This window comes from Borostomias antarcticus, assembly GCF_949987555.1.
Source record: "Borostomias antarcticus genome assembly, chromosome: 2".
Taxonomy (NCBI): Eukaryota; Metazoa; Chordata; class Actinopteri; order Stomiiformes; family Stomiidae; genus Borostomias; species Borostomias antarcticus.
In genome coordinates this window covers 22,037,066-22,056,598 of record NC_140235.1, presented here as the reverse complement: position 1 = coordinate 22,056,598, position 19,533 = coordinate 22,037,066, and the positions used below count along the sequence as shown (strand labels likewise).

The 19,533-nt window shown below is 43.5% G+C and overlaps 1 protein-coding gene across 1 annotated transcript in view; it reads left to right on the top strand.

Annotated features, from left to right (window-relative positions):
- The window catches only part of cdh7a (cadherin 7a), a gene marked incomplete at both ends in the record, with an annotated part of 187,116 nt that overhangs the window by 78,527 nt on the left and 89,056 nt on the right, over positions 1 to 19,533 (top strand). Inside the window, one exon of the mRNA XM_084461559.1 lies at positions 15,244 to 15,538. Within this exon, the coding sequence (XP_084317685.1) occupies positions 15,244 to 15,538 (295 nt within the window). The remainder of the gene's footprint in view (positions 1 to 15,243; positions 15,539 to 19,533) is intronic.

Below are 19,533 nucleotides of genomic sequence, written 5' to 3'. Positions count from 1 at the left end.
TAGGGCACTAGCCTCTCCTGGTCCTAGCGCTCACCTGTCACATAAATACTGTATATATATACAAATAGAAGTATAAGGATTTTAAAACAGACCAAGGTTTTTTTCTCTTCATTACAATGAGTAGTCAAATGAGCTCTAGATACTGTAGATAGACTTAGATCAACTTTGTTTGCTGTTTAAGCGAACATCTTTCTATGCATGTAAAACAAAATAATATCTGATTCTCATTCACTATTTGGAAAAAAGAATATTTTTCATAGCCTGGATCCTGTGGTAAGCTATTACATATAAACTGAGGTGTGATTTTAACCATTTCAACTGAGTTAAAGCAACAAAATGTATTAATGCACGGAGGCCTGTGCTCTCTGAGCACCCTTTCTAGTTATAGTTAGATCAGTAGGTAAGTAGCCTACTGTAAGCAAACCCACTTGTCGACACAGCTCTACAGTAAATACAGTGATACTATATATGCTGACTGATGTTGGTTGTCGATTGAAGCATCTGACAGCACAATTATGAAATGACTTTGTGCGACGGATGAAAATATAATGTATGTAACTATTTAAGAAGCTAATAAACACACTGAATGATAACTTACTTTGATTTAGTCCACTGCTGTGCCAGGAGATGAAAAAGTTGCAAAGCAAAGCTGGGGAGTTGCATTTTTGTACAGTAAACTTAACAGAAGATGTAAAGATGAAGTCAAAGTCTCAATTTGTGTATCTGCCCAGTGATTTCTGCCCAGTGGTTTCTCTAAAGAAAAACATCTTCATCAGGACTCAAACTCAGGACTACAGATCACTACTGCACTGTCTTAAAACCACTTGGCCACCAGTGAGTGAGAGCATCAAGTCTTTTAGGGTGTTTTGACACCAGGGGTTTTATTCAGAAATTGATTGCTTTTCCCTCGTATTACGATTCATTTTGGCATGTGTGAACATAGAAATTGCGACCGGTTTTGCAACAAACCAACCACGACGAGCCCACCTGGAGAGGGTGGTCTCGTCTCGATTCAAGCGTTCTCCCTTACGATTCAGTTGTGGTCTGAAAGCATCTGGCCCTCAAAACGAAAGCTAGCCGGAAACCAACTCCTACGCTATCGCAAACATTGCCGTACATGAGGACTCACTACTGTCGCAACCACAACACTGGCCGAGCAGAAAGTCGTCGTCAAAAGTATAAGAGTTAACATTACGTACGTCTCCTGTCTAGATTTCTGCACACTGCTTAATACGCACTTATACTTATGTAGGTTTTATTCGCCATTCGAAAATAGATCCGCGTCAGTCACATATTATTTTCCTCCCGAAACCGTACATAGGTTCCTGCCCCTGTTACAACAACTCTGTATTTTGCATGTACAGTATGTACACCCGAAAGTACCATAACCTACCCATGAAGAATATATAGCCTTCTATTCTTCTATTGAAAATAAACATCCCGCGAGCCCCTCTATTCTGACCAATCAGAAGGCTGTCTGCAAGCGAAGCGTGTTGGAGACGTGTTCAGAACTGATCCGTCTCGATTGAGTATTCTGCCGTGTGAACACAAACTGGAACTAAGGATAGTTGCAACATTGTATAAATTTTGTTCCGATTCCCCTTTAATTGGAACGAAAAATAGGTTTGAAAACACCCTTAGGGTGCTTTCACACCAGAAGGTCCGGACCAAGTGGGTGAAGTTGCAACATTGTTGCATTTTTGATTGATTTTGTTCACATTGCACCTTTTCAAGTGCACAAAACTTTCCAAACAAAGTCACGTGTTCAAACCGGTCGTTTGCCGATTGGACAGAAGCAAGCAGGATCATGAAGTCAGACTGGAGCGCCAGTTCTTTCAAGTAATTTCAAAATTAAGGTCCCATAGGCATTGAACTGCTAGTATTTCGTGGGTGGTCATTTCTCCACGTGAGAATTGGAAAGTGTGGCGTGTGAGCGTGAGAAGAGGCTGAAATGCGTGTGTCTCAATGCGTGAGACTTGGCAGCCCTGGGCTGAATTTCCCAGAGGCATCATAGCACTACGTTCATCGTAGCGCTATGATGAACGCCATAGCTTACGATGAACGTAGCGCTATGATGCCTCTGGGAAACTCAGCCCTGGTCAGTAACATTAGCTAGTAACGTCATTCTCACGCTCATCTTTTGAAGAGCTAACGTCAGTAGCTAGCTAGCTAGCTAACACCTAGCTAACGTTATTGTTTACACACTGCAACTTGGAAGTGACTTGTCATTTTGATAATGTTAAAAATAAAACATTATTCTCTTGACCTTCCTATATTTGGTCCCGGGGACTCTGGGTTGCATTCACACCTGTGATGCTGCACACCAGGGTTCAGTTGAGGTGAACCGAGACATGTTTTCAGCGGGACCAAAATTTGCTTTTTTGGTCCGCCATTGCTCCACACCAGAGTTCGATGCGCATTCACACCTTTGAATTTGCTGCGCACCAAAATAAAAAGTCTGAAAGTCCGCACCAAACAACCCTGGTGTGAATGCGCCCTAAATTTGTGTATCCGCCCAATTATTCTGATCTGCTAAGTTGGGCCATGCAACACTCCTCCACCGAGTTTTGTGAAAATCACTTGGTATTTTCGTGTAAGTGTAGTGTAGTGTAGTTTTTGTGTAAAGAATGAACAAACAAACAAAATAACACACCCAACTGAAATATACCTCTGTCGCCGAGCGTGGAGGCAATGATGAGACAGTAGGTCTGGGTGTCTGTTGCAGTACAGCTAGTACCAGAACCCCAAACAGCTGTCTTCTCTCTCTCTTGCGGCACTGGAGGTGTCTACAAGGTTAAAGTTAAAGTCCTACACCTGAGTGTGTGAAATTTATTCTCCGCATTTGACCCATCCCCTGGGGGAGCGCTGAGCAGCAGCGCCACGCTCCGGAATCATTTGGTGATCTAACCCCCCAATTCCAACCCTTGATGCTGCGTACCAAGCAGGGAGGCAATGGGTCCCATTTTTATAGTATTTGGTATGACTCGGCCGGGGATTGAACCAACAACCTCCCAGTCTCTAGGCGGACACTCTCATCAGCGGTGTCGCGGTGAGCTGATCTACAAAGTCTAGCCAGACCTATTTCCACACTTCCTTTTAGCGCTGTGCCAGGCTGCACTGGAGAAAGGTCTGGCTCCAACCCATTATGATTCTGGAATAGGGGAAAAAAGCTTTAAAACTTTTTTTTAAACCAATCACAATTGTCTTGGGTGGTTTTGGTGGAAAAGTTTTTTCACCAGTGGCCTTGCGGAATAGTGATGGGAGATTTAATCTAATGAGAGGCTTATTCCAAAAACCTACATTATATGAGTCAGAATAGGACTTCAATCCTTATTCTGAATGTTTGGTTAAAAAAATAAGATAAGGATACATCTTTCCAGTAAAAGGAAACTTACAATTAAGACATACTGTGACCAGACATTTTGTTACCATTTATTAAAGATGAACTCCACATTGACCACTGGAGGTTTAATATCTGTACCTTGTAACGTGTCAACGCTTCCCTCCGCCCATAGGCTGCCTGAGGATCAGATGTTGCTCCCAGTGAGCAGGCTATTATAGCACCTTGCATGGCAGCTGTCGCCATTGGTGTTTGAATGTGTGTGTTGAATGGGTGAATGAGAGGGCATTGTAAGGCGCTTTGGATAAAAGTGTTATATAAGTGCAGTCCATTTACCATGTTGCTTGACGGAAGAGACGTTTCTGTCTGATAGGATCAGGTTCTGATTGTGTCCTCCTCTGCCAAACAAACACAGGCTTTCAACACCGTTAGCACAGTCTGAGGGCTTTAACCAGCTGGGAGCTCTTTGCGTTGTATGTGCGGAATTTTAAATTAATGTCATTATTCAAGGTAATCTGTTTATGTCTTTTTTTTTCCATCTCTAACAGATCCACTTGCTATAAATTCCATAATAAAAAGTATTATAAAGCGTATACGCTCTCATATAAATTATTTGTATTATTGTTGTCAAGTAGCCACTTGGACGTTCTCACATGGATGAGAAGAACCCTTCAATGAAAAGCTTTTTATAATGTATGGCAAACCTGTTAACTGTGGAGAGGGCTCGAGTGTGTGGACAACAAGTGTAAAACCAATTATGTATCCCCCTTGCACTGTACATAGCATCGGTAAACACATGGGGAAGGTGACGACTGTGTGCATTACTTATTGAAGGGTAGAGGATAGAATAGTGGACGTAGTCCCATTGCAAGGGACACTGATAAGAGGAGATGTGAAGTAGGTATCTCTATCAAAGGGAATGAGAGTGTTTTAACTCTTTTCATGGCATTGCAGTACAGTATAACCAATGTGAATAAAGCATTATGGAACGAGAAGCAGTGGGATATCACGGATATCGCCACGGCTAGCGGGAGTGGTTAGGCACGACGCGCAGCGGAGTTACACCCCACTAGCCGAGGCGATATCCGTGACATCCCACGGCTTCGAGTTCCAAAATGCTTTTATACAACGGTTGCCACATTTATCCGTCAATATTTCAAAAAGAAAGACAATACAAACTTTAAAATGTATTTTTAATGGAACTATTTGTTAATTATTTGCGGATACCTCCGCTGAAAAAGGGAACGTTGCCAGGCAACGACAATGCTACAGCACATCTTTGTAAACAATGATCTGGACACTGCCACGGCTACTAATAAGAGGTGGATTGATATTAAAAGATGTGCGAACATTCCATTTTAGCGTGGGGATATCGTGGTTATCACCACGGCTGGAATGCAAACTGACCAATAGAGACAATGGACCGGATCTATACCGTTGTATAAGGCCCATTATTGTAGTTTTGCTTAGCGCTCTGAACACTGTAACCCATGTACCATGTTTTTTTACAATTTATTTTCTTACCTCATGAAATAATGGTGTGGTCATCTGAAGAGGTGGTGTCAGTCAGCCATGTTAAGCAAAAACACACACACAGACATGTTTGAACAGACACGTGCACACACATGCGCGCACATGTGGGCGCACACACACACAGACTATGGGGTGTGATTAGTGCCAGCACACCATACTGAAACGCTTGACTTTCGCCTACCTAAGAAGACGCGATGACATCAAACGTCTAAACGCACGTGTATAATTTCCATTGACAAACAATGGAGAGACAGACGTCTCATAGCTGTAACGTACCTGTAACGCAGATGCTGTGCACATGTTGTTTACATGAATTGCGCATTGTGTGCGTGACGGCAACACAACAGGTTAGATGCGCCTCATATATGCGACACCAACACTACACATGACAGTTTGGTAAAATCATAGATGTACGTACGTTTGTACGTCTTGTAATGTGTGCAGAAATTGCATAGCGACGTGTCAAACGTGCCAGTGCCTTGCTAGCGCAGCAGACGTGTTAGCGGCCGCACGTGTAAGGTCAGTTGCCTTTAAATCATAGCTGGTTCTAATCTCGTCCTTGCCAATTGGTAATGCATTCTCAATAAATGGAATTCGCACATGTTAAGCAACTTGTTTTTAATAAAGCCTAATATCTGAATGAGTCTTTCTTCGCAATTTAAAACAAATGTTCAGATACACGTGTTTCTTGTCAATAGAGGGCTATCTATTTCTAAATAAAATAAATCAAATGTAGGTAAATTACCAGATGTCGTTTTGAAGCCAAATTTTATTCAAACATTGGTCCACAAAAAAACACATATAGAATAATGTAAAACTGCAAATAAAAATGAATCGAAATAAACAATAGGCCTACAGGTCTTTCTTTGGGGAGGAGGACTATGCCGTCAACTCAAGATGAGCTGGAGCGAGCGAAGACCCACTTCTGTGGTGGCGCGGGAAGGCCCAACGCTTCCCCAGACTGTAGGCTACCAGGTTGCAAATCGCTACCACTGTTTCAACTAACTTGTAACATTCAAAGCAATCACCTGATATTATAGAAATTATTAAATAAGTTGTGTAGTGTTCAGCTCAAATGAAAGCATTTTGCAGTATCAATGCATTCATTTTTTTGCCTATAGGCCAGCCTACACCAGGCTGAACACTTTCAAATGTAGCCTACAATTCGTTTGGCTATTTTTTTTGCACAATAGGCCTATTATTTCGATTTATTTTTATTTGCACTATTTATATACATTATTCGTGATTCATCAATGGAAAGCATGATTGAAAATATTGTTCGTGTTTCCTCCCTCACAGAAAAAGACTGTCTCATTCTCTCCGTCTCTCAGAGCGGGTCTCCTTGCGCGCGTGGCTATGTTGCGCAATACCTGCTTTGTGTTGCGCAATACCTGCTCCGAGAGCGAGTGAGACAGATATCTCTTCTGATATTTAGGAATAGCGGATTTAATAATGATTAAGTTGAGTCTTACAAGCCTAACATTTGGTAACGAACTATAGCAATACATGTGGTTCATTGTTTTTGATTTAGGTGATTGTCATCATTTTGCACATAATTATAACACATAGCCAACAGTATGCTACAAATATAAATATAAATCACCCGCCTGCGACATCTGCTGACAGAAAAGAGCACTGCAGTCTAGACAGAAGGCCGAAATGTAAACATGTGATAAAAACGCTGATATCTAGGAAAAGTAATGAAAGGAGGGTCCTTGAATTTGATCGAGTGCAAACAATTATCATTTTGATTCACTTGTGTTCAAATTACCACCACTCTGTGCTTCTTGTGCCCGCAGTTAACACGTAAAGGCGTGTGCACGCGTGTTCTATGTTTTGAACGTTGGCACGGCACTTTTGACACGTCACTCCTAATATATGCATCAAATACCTGACACCTAACACTACACCTTATAGTTTGATCAAACGAATAAGCGTGCGTATAGACACGTTTGTGTGGTTTGCTAATATTATAGTGTGACGTGTGGAACGTGCCATGCCAACGTACGCAACAGACGTTTAAACGCCCGCACGTGTTAAGGCTGGCATGCCATGGTTTGACTCCTAAAACTGAAGCACATCTAGCATAATATTTTACAATGAAAAGCAAGGTCAATTTATAGGCTACACAGGACGCATAATTACGCACAGCTGGGATTGATAATCATTAGGCTATGGAGCCCATCCTAGTTGATTGTAGGCTAATTAGTGTAGCCTACACTCACAATCCCTTTTGTGCCATAGCCTACTGTATGTCAAAATACAAAATACATTCTTATACTATTATAGCCTACGTGTTTTGGTGCTGATCCTCAGCACCCCTATGCTACAGCTAGTTGATGATGCGCGCTCTTATTTGAAAATGTAGCGATAGTGGAGATAAAACGACACATATCTAGGAAAAGTTATGCAAGGAGGGTCCTGGAATTTGATTGAGTGCAAATAAATATTCTTAATTTTTATTCAATATGGACAAATGAGCCCCGCTCGCATCTTCTAGTGCCCGCTGACTTAACACGAGCGTGCAAACGTTACATGCATGTGCGCAAAAATGGCACGGAACTTTTGACACGTCACCCTCTGAGAATGCGAGCGACTCGTAACGCGTGCGTATATGCACGCCTATTAATCAGCTCGCCAAAGTACCTTTATACACGCAATGCAGGCGACGAAAGCACTGAGTGTTTGTTACGCTGGCACGAATCACACCCCATACACAGACACACACTCACTCACTCACTCACTCACTCACTCACTCACTCACTCACTCACTCACTCACACTTTTATTTAAAAAGTGAAAGCTTCAATTCCAAACTTTGAATCACATCCAAATCCTCGGAGTGGATTCAGGGAACAATCAATACCTGACAAACATAATATGTTAAACAAGTGTGTGTGTGTGTGTGCATGGGCACCTAGTTATAGTTGACAAATCAGACAAATCTGTCTGTCTGTCTGCCTGCCTGTCTATAGTATGAATACACTGAACTGGTTTGAATACTCTTTAAGCTACTCTAAACTCTAATTATTGGAGTTAGCTAAACAGTTTTCCAATTGACATCCTAGCTATCTAGCTAAAAAGTATCCTATATTTCAATTCACAACATAGCTGATATTGGCTTGCAAGTGTGTTATTGATCCCTTACCTGCTTTTTCTTTAATACACAATCAAACATACATTTATTGTCCCTCACCACAACCTTCAAACAAAGAATCACACGCAATCAAAAGCGTTCTTGTTTTCAGTATGGCATTATAAGGTACTTAGTTCGCCCCCACCACCCCCTTTCTCCCCCCGTTTTGTCATTTGTGCCACACGGCAATTTGTCATCAGTGCAGATGAAAGCCATCAAGTTGGCAATCAGCACAGCCTTTCACTTTGTTGTTGTTGTTGTTGTTGTGAGGATCTGGCATGCGGTTGGCTGCCCCCATCTACACAGGAGCACATACAAGGAGAACATGAATAGGCATTATTTGGGAGGGAATCAATGCGTTTTCCTCAATTCTAACAGGCTCCTAGATACAATCTCTATGACTTTTTTTCTCCTCTTCTGGAAGCGATACGGGACCAGAACTGACAGCTCACTGACAGACACTTTTGAGAGCACTGTGACAGCAGACATGCATTTCCATGCGCAGGCTTGGAATACCAGAAGGTGTCATTTGCATTTATATTATTTTCCTCCTTTGACAACCCTCGTTCTTCCCCAGTAGAAGGAAGATAATGTGTTAGAACTGAAGTGGATTACAAAGACGAGATAAGGGAAATTTCCGAACAGCCCATGACACCCCAACACACCGCAGGAGTAATGGGAGCTAAAGTTGATCTCAGGCTCGATTTTACAATCATGCCACAAACGGTTTAATTGATTCATATGGTGCTGTAGGTTAATATTCTGGCCTTTGAGTAAGTGGGCGACTCTTGTGAATTTGTATACAAACCTCTTGAGTTATATTTGCCATAAGTGCATTTTGTTGAGCATTGTTCGTGAAGGGTTTTAAAACAATTATATAATAAGTGTTGGAATTTGGTATGTTCCAGATGTGATTTTCCCCATCTAGTTAATAGCAAACATTATTTCCACTAGGATGTGTTTCTGAGGTATGAAGTTTCTGCCAGCAGGTGCAGATATGGAGTCAGTTTCAATGATTCCTGTCTAAAGTCCTGCCTGACTTTGATTGAAAGGCTCACATGTGCGGCAGAGAGCAGTGAGCCCAGCGTTATCCTCCCTGTGGCTGTCTGAATGCGTTTCCCCATTTACCTCCTGAAAGGAGTCGTCTCCAGATTCTTTGTAGCTACTTTCAAGCCATTATATGGCATTCCAGGCTCATGGAGTCAGGAGCCTGATAAAGTACTCACTGGCCTGAATAGGTTTATTCAGGAAATAAAATAGTTGTTTTTTTTCATTGCCGTGAAAAAAAGTTTTTGGGTAGTTTACCATGTACTGTACAGTGTGATTCACAGCACGGAAATGAAATGTACTCTGCTTCTATTGATTCAGTGTTTGCATTTGTGTACTGTATGTTGAGAAATCCTCACAGTTGCAGTATGCTAATCAAAGTGTGCGCATTAACAGAAAGGTAGATCACACACATAATTAGAAAAAAATGAACATTTGAGGAAAAAATACCATCTCTGTCAGATTGCGTTAATTTGTCTGATTATAAAAAGGAAAACTAAATATTTTAATCTAGAACGAGACACTTTCAGACTAACCTGAGCTTTCATCATTCTCCCTCTAACACAAAGTGATTTAATTTGCCAGTTAAGTCACTGTTTTCTGTCTCTAAAGGCGGTTGGCTGTGCACGTCCTCAGAAATTAACGCGCCGCAAAATACGTGTTAGTCTCCGCAGCAAGCAAGTATACTGCTGGCTGTAGTCTAGATGGGGAAAATAGACAGACTGACACTAATAAGTCGGAAGTAAAAAGAAAACCTCCAAAGGAGCACAAGGAGGAAGTATAGTGGCTGTGGTCTCAATGACACAGCACGTCTCTGCTACAGACAGCTAATAGCACTCACACTAATCCACTGTATATATCATAGGGCCAATATGTTCCTCATGATAACCTTGATAGCGTTGTGTGATTGATATGGCCAGCACCTGGCCTTCCATTGTGGCACTTTGCAGCCTCTCTTTATTACCCAACCTGATTGTCTGCAGTGACAGTTCACTTTATTTAAGTATTAACCTAATTCACCATGAGATTCTATGGTATTATCATTCAGCCCCAGAGAGACAGGCCTCATCTCTCCCCACCACCATGCTACTGGTCCGTAGACAGCCACACCACTGGATCATCATGTGGAGTAATCGCTAGCTTTCTTGTGATGGCTCGTTTCTCCAAAGTGATCCCCTGCTTTGAGTCCGTCACTCATGTCAATCCTGGCATGATGACATCCTCTTGTTGGCTAACTCCTTATGTGTTTGTGCTGTTGCAGGAAATGTGGTGAATATACTGTGAATTCAACTGAATTACATTAACTAGGTGTTTCCACAGACTTACAGACAGACTGTGTGAAACAGAACAGATGTGCTGTATGGTAGAAGAATTATCAGTCAACATCCTGGTCGTGTGTGTGTGTGTATAGTATGCACTCTTCCATGTGTGCAGTGATGTTTGTGTTTGTGTGCACTTTTGGGTTATTGAGGAGGCAAGGCAACTGTTGCTTCTGATATGGCACCATCAATATGAGAGGATGGTTTGGCTTTGGCCCCAGCCCCCCCCCCCCCCACACACACACGTACACGCACACACACACACACACAGACTCACACAGACTGGGGCTGGGGGTACAGGTGGACACACTGCACTCCACTCCGAGCCCAACACAATGGTTACTCAGCACAACATGGTATCCAAGCGAATAGATAAAGAGCCAAACACCTGTGTGTGTGTGTGTGTGTGTGTGCGTGCGTGTGGCAGCTGCATTTGATGCTCTCTCATCTGCAGTTTGAGCCGCACTGGGCTGCAAAATAAGCCCTCAGCTATTAATTTCCCTCACCTGTGTATAATGTGGCTGCTAATGCGTTCTGTTAAACCATCCCTTTTACATTCTGAGACGTCTGCATTCTGAACACAGTGAGATTGTCATTACAAATCTCAAAACTGTGTTGTGAGGGTATAATGAGCTGCACATTATAGCATTTCCCCAGCATCATCAAAAACACATGGTATGGTATTGTACTGTGAAGCCCCACAGGTAGGCAGACAAAGACTTCTCTTAACTTGCCACCTGGGGAGGTGATTTCTATTCAGTTTTCCTCAAAACAGGAAGCTCTGAAGTACAGTCAGATACGCACAGGGGCTGCATCAGTTGCGATTTTGTTTTCAGTCTGTTTGTGAAACCCGCTCTCATCCTGGTGGAAAAAAGACCCATTAAGCCTGGCCATTCGAGCCACGCCATGAGATGTCTGCGGCGGGGCAATTGTTGATTAAGGGTTGCTAAGCCTACTGAGGTGTACTGGAGCCAACGTTGCTCCCGGTTTCTCCCGGGTATGGGCTTTGTATGTGTGCTTGGTTCAAAACTGTGTACAGTCTTCCCTCCTGAGAGGGGGGCGGGGATTCAAAGCCTGAAACAGGTAGGTATCTGCAGTTTTATTTATTTACTTTTTTTTTTTTTTTTAATTTCTTTGCCATTTTTCTTTAAAGCACCAATACATCTTGTATGTTCATTTCTTTTATAGCCTAGCTAAATGAGATAAAAGGGTGTGGGGTGCAATTTTGAGTGCACACTGTAAGCCGTACTAGATTGCAAAAACATTGACTGACAGACATTGACATTAAATTCTGGAGTGGACCCGAATCACAGGCGGGTCCATCTGAGCACTATTTCTAGTTTGAAGTGTTTAGGCTGCTATTGCGAAGTTGAATTTTATGTCACCTCTTTTTTGGGGGGAACATAGGACCCGGGGAACATAGAACCCTTTTTTGGGGGGAACATAGGACCCGGGGAATATAGGGATGATCCCCCTCCAATCTGACTAATTTGCAGGAGTTCAGACAGTTACACAATAATATAATAGAGCCATGAACTCATACAGTGCAATATACGCAGCCAGTCAAAAACACATTGCCTTGCATTTGGACACGTGATCGACACACTACTGTGAGCCCGCAGCAGGTGCAGCCCTGTCAGCAGCTTCACCTGTTTCTGCCTCCTTCCTCGCACCCCGAAGGTAAACAAGTAAACATAAAAATAAACGTGATCATCCTAGGAGAGAGCTGTCTGCATACAAAGTGATGATAAGTGTCAGGCTTGATTCTAGTTCAGGTTCTCACTCAGATCTTCCCCGTCTCCCTCTCTCTCTCTGTGCTGTCTTGGCGGCGTGTTTATAAGCGACATGCCTGCTGCGCCCCACTCACCTCGGGGGGAAGTGAAAGGAGGAATTACAGAAAGGGTATTTAAATATTTGCAAGAGAGGCAACTATGGTGCTGGATGAAAGTTTGGTGTAATAACACTGGAAACTTGAAACCACATCTGGAAATGAGCAGTGATGGTTCAAAAACAGGTGAGATTAAGGAGAAGGAGGGGGGGAAGTGTTACACTTAGGATACTTTTAATTTTATTTTGTATGCAGTCCTCCTCACTGTTTATTAGATTTGAAAATCTAACACTGAAGGCCAACAGCTTGGATCCTGTGTCTGGCTGGCCTGCCTTTACAGTGCCGATTGAAGAGTAGGGGGGAAATAGAATGAAAAAACAAGTCTATGGCTAAGCACAGCATATAGTCTCCAAGACTACATACAGTGCTGCCGTTGACCTATGGCCCTCAGTTGAATGCTTTCTAGGCAGTCAGCCTTGTTCTCTCCGGCCATGGTACAGTATTTACCAGAACAAACTACCACGGATGACTTGCCAGTGACTGGCTGAGATTAAATGAGGCCTATAAACGAATAACCATATATGTGTGTTTTATTTTTATTTTTTGGGGAGTGCTTCATCAGGGGGTCATCCCTATATTCCCCAGGTCCTATGTTCCCCCCCAAAAAGGGTTCTATGTTCCCCGGGCCCCCCCCCCCCCCCCCCGTCTTTATTCCGAAGGTTCGCTATTCCGAAAAAGCTCTGAAAGGTCGCTATTCCGAAAAGCTAATTTTGAAATCCATAGTCTACTACGGCTTTTGATTATTGAGTTGTTGCTTTAATGAAAATAAAAAAAGATATCTTCATTGTGTGTTCAAACCAGCAGGTTTTCATGTGCATCTCGTTGTGGTTCGGCCGCCCTGAGGTGCTTCTCCGTCTAGGAGCGCATTGTCAACATTATAAGGAAAAGCATGACGCGCATAACGACATGCAATAAGCGAGAATAGCATAGGGTTAGAATTATTATTGCCTATTGCAAGCAGTCTTGTTGTGAATCTTTGGACTGAACTGGGCTTTAGAAAAGCAGGCTACCTATTATTCTTCAAATATAGGCATAATGTCTAATTTACATAGCATATAACAACAATCAAATGTAGGCTATTAGGCTACTGTAGTTGTATAATATTTCGTTTCTATAGTCTATTCTATGTGCACTTTACCATCACATCTAGGCACATAGGGACTACACTTTAATAATAATATAGTTCCTGCGCGCACAAATGCTTTTTGTTTGATGGCCATGGGAGAGGAGCTAGGGCATAGTTAAGCCTATGTTCGTGACTGAGGATTGCCGTATTGCATATTGTTATAGTATAATACCAGCCGCATATTATATTGTAAGTAATATAATAAATGATTTACAGAAGTCCACCCTTCGAAAAAAAAATTGGCCTTGCGGCTGCTACAGTATGTTCCCCGGGTCCCATGGTCCAGGGAACATAGGACCCTTTTTCGAGGGGAACATACAGTAGGATCCGGGGAACATAGGACCCTTTTTCGGGGGAAACATATAAGACATGGGGAACATAGGACCCTTTTTCAGGGGGAACTTAGAACCCTTTTTCGGGGGGAACATAGGACCCGGGGAACACAGAACCCGGGGAACATAGGACCCTTTTTGGGGGGGAACATAGGACCCGGGGAACATAGACACTCCTCTTGATCAGTATCATATACAGACCATGCTAATAATATGTTCTGTGAATTTTGATACATAAAGTACACAACATATTCTATGTATACTCTCTATATGCAATTAACCATCATTTAATGTAAAAGTCAGAAGACACTGAGATTACACAGTGACACAACTGTAAATGTAAATGGCACTTATATGGTTATTTGTCTGTAGGCTTAATGTTGACTCTCCATGGCAGACAATGTAGGCTACCTCAGGTTTGCTGTCAGACAGCAGGAGGAGGTGGATACACATACTGGGCCTCTCTGAGAATATGCAGAGAGATCGCATGCTTAGGCATGTCCGCGCATGTCATTATACCCCCCAACATGTCATTCATCACTAGCCTGATTGGCTCCATTAATGAAGGGCATTTGGTTCTTCCTTGACCTCTCAGGAGAGTAAGGAAACATTTCCTGGGTATCGCTCGAGGCTCAACGTAATTAAAGGAAATGTCCGCACACCGTATACTGCTGTCCCATGCTTTATCCCCCCCCCCCCCTCAAACATAACGTTTCGCTCAGCAAGGGCTTCATGAGGGGTAAATAAAGCACAGGAGAGCAGTATACTGCAGGTGGACATTTCCTTTCTTTAAGTCTTTTTTGATCCCTCACCAGCTCTTTGGGGATGTATACCTTGTCTTTTCAATGTACGTTTAACACACAGAATAGAGCTGAGACATTGCTCGGAGTATAGCTGGGTATTGCTCAAGGCTCAATGTACTGTAATTTTAACCAACTGTTAAACTTGTATCGAGCCCAGAGCACTACCTAGGAAATGTTTTTTATTCTCCTGTTGACAAGGAAACAATGTACATGTGGATGCAGCTGAGATATCTGGGTTGGCAAAGTTACACGCAAGGGGGTTGCATTGAGAACAACCGTGTCCTCGTGAACACACAGTAATAAGTAAACATCTATGCTTTTCACCCAGGGCTTTTCACCCAGGAAACTGACACTCAGGCAAACCCCATATTGTAGACCATTCCATTACATGAAACGTTGTTTTGTACTCTGCTGGTCCCAACTTGGCCACCAGCCCTGATCCGAAGAAATGTACACATTGTTGTTCACTTCTTCACAGAGTTATTTTCTTGGGAAATGCAGTATTTCTGCACAGCGGATCCTACAGCAACATTCACGTCATGTCATGTCTTCCTGTCAGAACAGCGTGTGGCATCATTCGTAAGACAACACCCACCCTCAGGACATCTGTCACACTGACTCTCTGGTCTCTCCGTCTATATCTCTCTCTATCTCTCCATCTGTCTCTCTCTCTCTGATCTTTCTCTCCCTATTTCTCTCTTTCTTTCTCTTTCTCCTCAGCTCCATTCAGACATGGACAAGGGAGATGGCAAGGTGAAGTACGTGTTATCTGGCGAGGGGGCGACGTCCATCTTCACCATCGACGAGAACACGGGGGACATCCATGCCACCAAGCCTCTGGACCGCGAGGCTCAGGCCTACTACACCCTGCAGGCCCAGGCCGTCGACCGCATCACCAGCGTCCCCCTGGAACCCAAGTCGGAGTTCGTGGTCAAGGTCCAGGACATCAACGACAACGAGCCCAAGTTTCTGGATGGGCCGTACCTGGCAGGAGTACCTGAGATGTCGCCTTTAGGTGAACACTTTGACTCTTTTTCCCTTGCCCCCCAAACCACCACCCCCGCCCACCCTCTCTCTGTCTCTCTTTATCAAATTTTCAATTCCATTCAAAGTGCCTTATTGGCGCGATAAGATGCATCTTACATTGCAAAAGCAATTCTGACTTTATATCCTGCCTTTGCCCTCAACATTACATCTTTTTTCTCTCTCTGTCACACTGTATCTGTCCTCATCCTCCAAATCTAATTAAATCAGTTTTATTTATATAGCACATTTCATATAGAGGCAACACAATGTGCTTCACAGAAAATTAGTGGGGGGGGGGGGGGGGTGTTTGGCATGCATACAATGGCCTGGTGGTTGAGGGGTTGAGCGGTAGAGTAGTTGGTTAGAAACAGAAAGACTGTGAGTTCGAGTCCCAGACACAGAGTGGCTTTTTTTTTTACAAATTTATTTCTCTGCATTCTTAACATGTTTATGCTATATAATACAAATTATTCATACATACCTGTGTAGAACCTAGGTCACTAAAACGTTGTTGAGATGACATCCTGGAAATAATGTTAAAAAAAAATACCCATATGGGCTGGCCTAGTCCTGAACGTCACTGAAAGACATTGTCACGTCATCATGATGTCATTTTGCTTACTGAGAACCCCACCTGTGCTGTGGCACCAGGAATCTACTGTCTACGCGATACAAAAGCCTATGTATATAGATTAACATTTTTTAACCGGTAAAAAAAAGGCTTGGTCGGTTGAATTTTTCATCTACCTGTACCAGACATTTCGACACCTGCACGCGCTCTTTTCTTTACCTGCCACCTGCTGTCAAACTGACTGTGAGATGCTAAGTCGTAATTATGAAACTTTCTCATAATTTTGAGACACTAATTCATACGTATTCAAAGTCCTTGGTATTATGACTTAATTTTTTTTTTATTAATCTTTTTTTTTTTATGGGCTACCATAGGATCCTTATGTCACAAGCACGAGCCGAGCAGATATTCTTTCAACCCAAAGTTCCTCCTTATTACACAGAAAACACGTAACAAACACGAAACAAGTCATGATTGTGCATCAGCCATTAAGTTTCTTCAAATTGATTCATATCATTGTGGATGGTGACACGATAAAAACACCCTTCCTGTTTGCAACATAGGACTTCACAACTACACATTACTGAAAAGGGATTGCTCAATTCTGTTGTCGCCCCCACCAAGTCAGCGCACAGCAGGCAGTGGGCTTGGAGCTGAACCTTCCCGGCAAGCGCTCAGGGAAATTCTCACATTGAGGAGGAGGTGTCATGTGCAGGAGCTAGCGAGACAAAAGTCTTGTGTGTCAGCTGGATTTCAGTCAATACCCTGCAACCTCAAAATTAATCTTAGAACCTGCCTTTTTTTAAAGGTGCTCTGTTCGATTTTCTTTTTGTAAAAAATAAAATCCAATATATGCAATAAATAGGTCCAGGGGTTAGAGTCATAACTATCTGTACAGAAAATATATCCAACGGTGTACCTGTGGAGCAAATTCAGAATTTATGTGCATAATTATGAGCGAAGCTGGCTCGGCGCTGAGCCCCACCCCCTGAACGGCACCGTATGGAGTGAAAACGGCCACTTGTTTACATCTGATACGTTGCACCACTGCCCCATCTAGTGGCCGAAAAAATAAAAGAGAAATCGAACTGAGCACCTTTAATGATAATTCGCCAATTTAAAAAACCCAGTAATATTGAAAGAAAAAAACCATTGACTTTGTATTTCAGGCATGCTGTATGTATCCATGCTGTAAGTATTTAATGGTTATTTAAAATGATTTGTGAAAATATAAATGGACACTGCAGCACCCCCAGAAAATAAATAAATACATAGCAAAACTACCAGTGGTATCTGGGAACACTTCACAATAAGCCCAACTGATAAACAACTAAAGTCATATGCAAATTGTGCAAGGCCACAATAAGCAGAGGCAGGGATTTGAAACACCTATCAACATTTGTAGGCTAATGCACAACCATATGCATTTCAAACATCCCATTGTAGCTGTGTCTGCCCACATGCCCAGTTACGGTATTCCATCCAAATACATATACAGATAATATTGTTTGAACAAATACAGATAGTCTCTGTACATCTCTAGTAAAGGGGTCAATCTTATTGCCCCTACAGGGATCAATCTAGTGTCACCCCCTTCAATTTCATCAGGTTGGGGACAATAGACAACTTTTGCAATGAGAAAAAACCCCACCCTGCTAATACAAGAGAAATAATAATAATAATAAGAGTTATTTATTTGTTATGCGGCATGCACAAGTGCACTTGATTCAAACACACGTGAAGTAATGGGCAACACAGGGAACACACACACAAACACACATGCATCAGGGTCGCCGATGAAATGCTTCTCCTGCTCTTAACCCACCTTGCCGTCCTTCCCCTAAGGGCTGCCGAGAGCAGACAGCAGGAAGCATGCATGAGCCGCGCCCAGGGACCAATCCAAGTGCATTGGCAAAGTGAATGTCAGCATTTGCCAATTCTTCTTTGTGTGGGTTTGATGTTATATCCTCTCCCCCCCAGGCTCGGGGCTATCCTTTTACCACCCCGAGCCTGGGTGAGGGGTCACCCGGGCTATGTATCCGGGCACACCGCTATGTCACCGTTTCGTCATCCACAACTGTCAGGCCATGCATTCTGTTGGGTGTCTGATATATCGGACAGTCCTGGATGACGTGGTCTGCGGTTTGTTCCTCTGTGCATCGATGAGCGGAAGCGTCCAACGCTGGTCCGGATTAAGCCTCACCCACGCCGGTCTGGGTAAGTTCATCCCAAGAGGGGAAGAACCGGCTGTCGGGATGAAATCATGGAGTCTCGCTGATGTTAAGATCTCTGCATTGCTGCAGGAGATCCTGTGCGGCAGGCACAAAAGGGTGTCTCGACTTGAGACGCCGGGGAATCTCTGCTGTTGCAGTGAGCCTGTCGTGGGGCAGGTGTTTAAGCTCCACGGCCCGACAGGCGAGACGTGCTGTGGTTCCTGTGCGGCGGAGGCCAGTGGGCTGGATGCCTGCAAGGATAGGAAGGTTGTCCACAGAAGTGGGAGGCAGGCATACTGTCACGATGTGCAAGGCTTTGTTGATAGGTGGGTTGATGAGGCGGGTGTGAGTGCTGCGACACCAAACCAGTGCGCAATATTCACTGGTCAAGTAGACCAGGGCTACGGCTGCCATACGCAGTGTTTTTGCGCCGGCGTCCCAGCCTGATCGGACCAGTCGCCTCATCAACGGCACACAAGCTGTTAACTTCTTGCACAGTGACTCAAGGTGTCGGCGGAATGTGAGTGACCTGTCCAATGTCACGCTGAGATAGGTTGGTTCGGCGCTGCATGGCAGGAGTGTTCCATCAATGTGCACTCGGAGCTCACGTTTGGCTTCCTTGTTGTTAAGGTGGAAGGCCGCCGATACAATCTTTGCCTTGCTGAGCTTCAATCTTTATTTCTGGAGGTATGCTGCTAGTGTCTGCATGTCCTGGCTCAAGCTCTCCTCCACGGCCTGCCAGTCTCCAGCTGAGTACACCAATGCAAGGTCATCTGCTTCTTGGAGACTCTGATCGGCAGGTCGTAGGTGTAGATGTTATAAAGGAGGGGGGTGATGACAGATCCCTGGGGGATACCGTTCTTAAGTTGTCGCAACCTGCTTCGCTGTCTGCTACCAGTGGTGAGGGTAAAGCTGCAGTTTCGGACAAGCTCCATGATCATACTGACCATGTGTCTGTCCGGCAGCAGGCAGAGCAGCTTGTAGAAGTTTAACATGTTTTTGAAAGATTTTTCAAGGTGCCCACCCACATCTATTGTATGACCAAAACGGTGGTAGAGCAATTATCAGACTTACTCAAAAGTGCTAGTTTTGTCAACGTTTTGATCTGAACCATTGTATATGATCATAAGTAACCTTAAAACAGGGCTAAACATGCATTTTCCCTTTACTACTCCTTTAACCGGACTTCAAGGCAGGTGC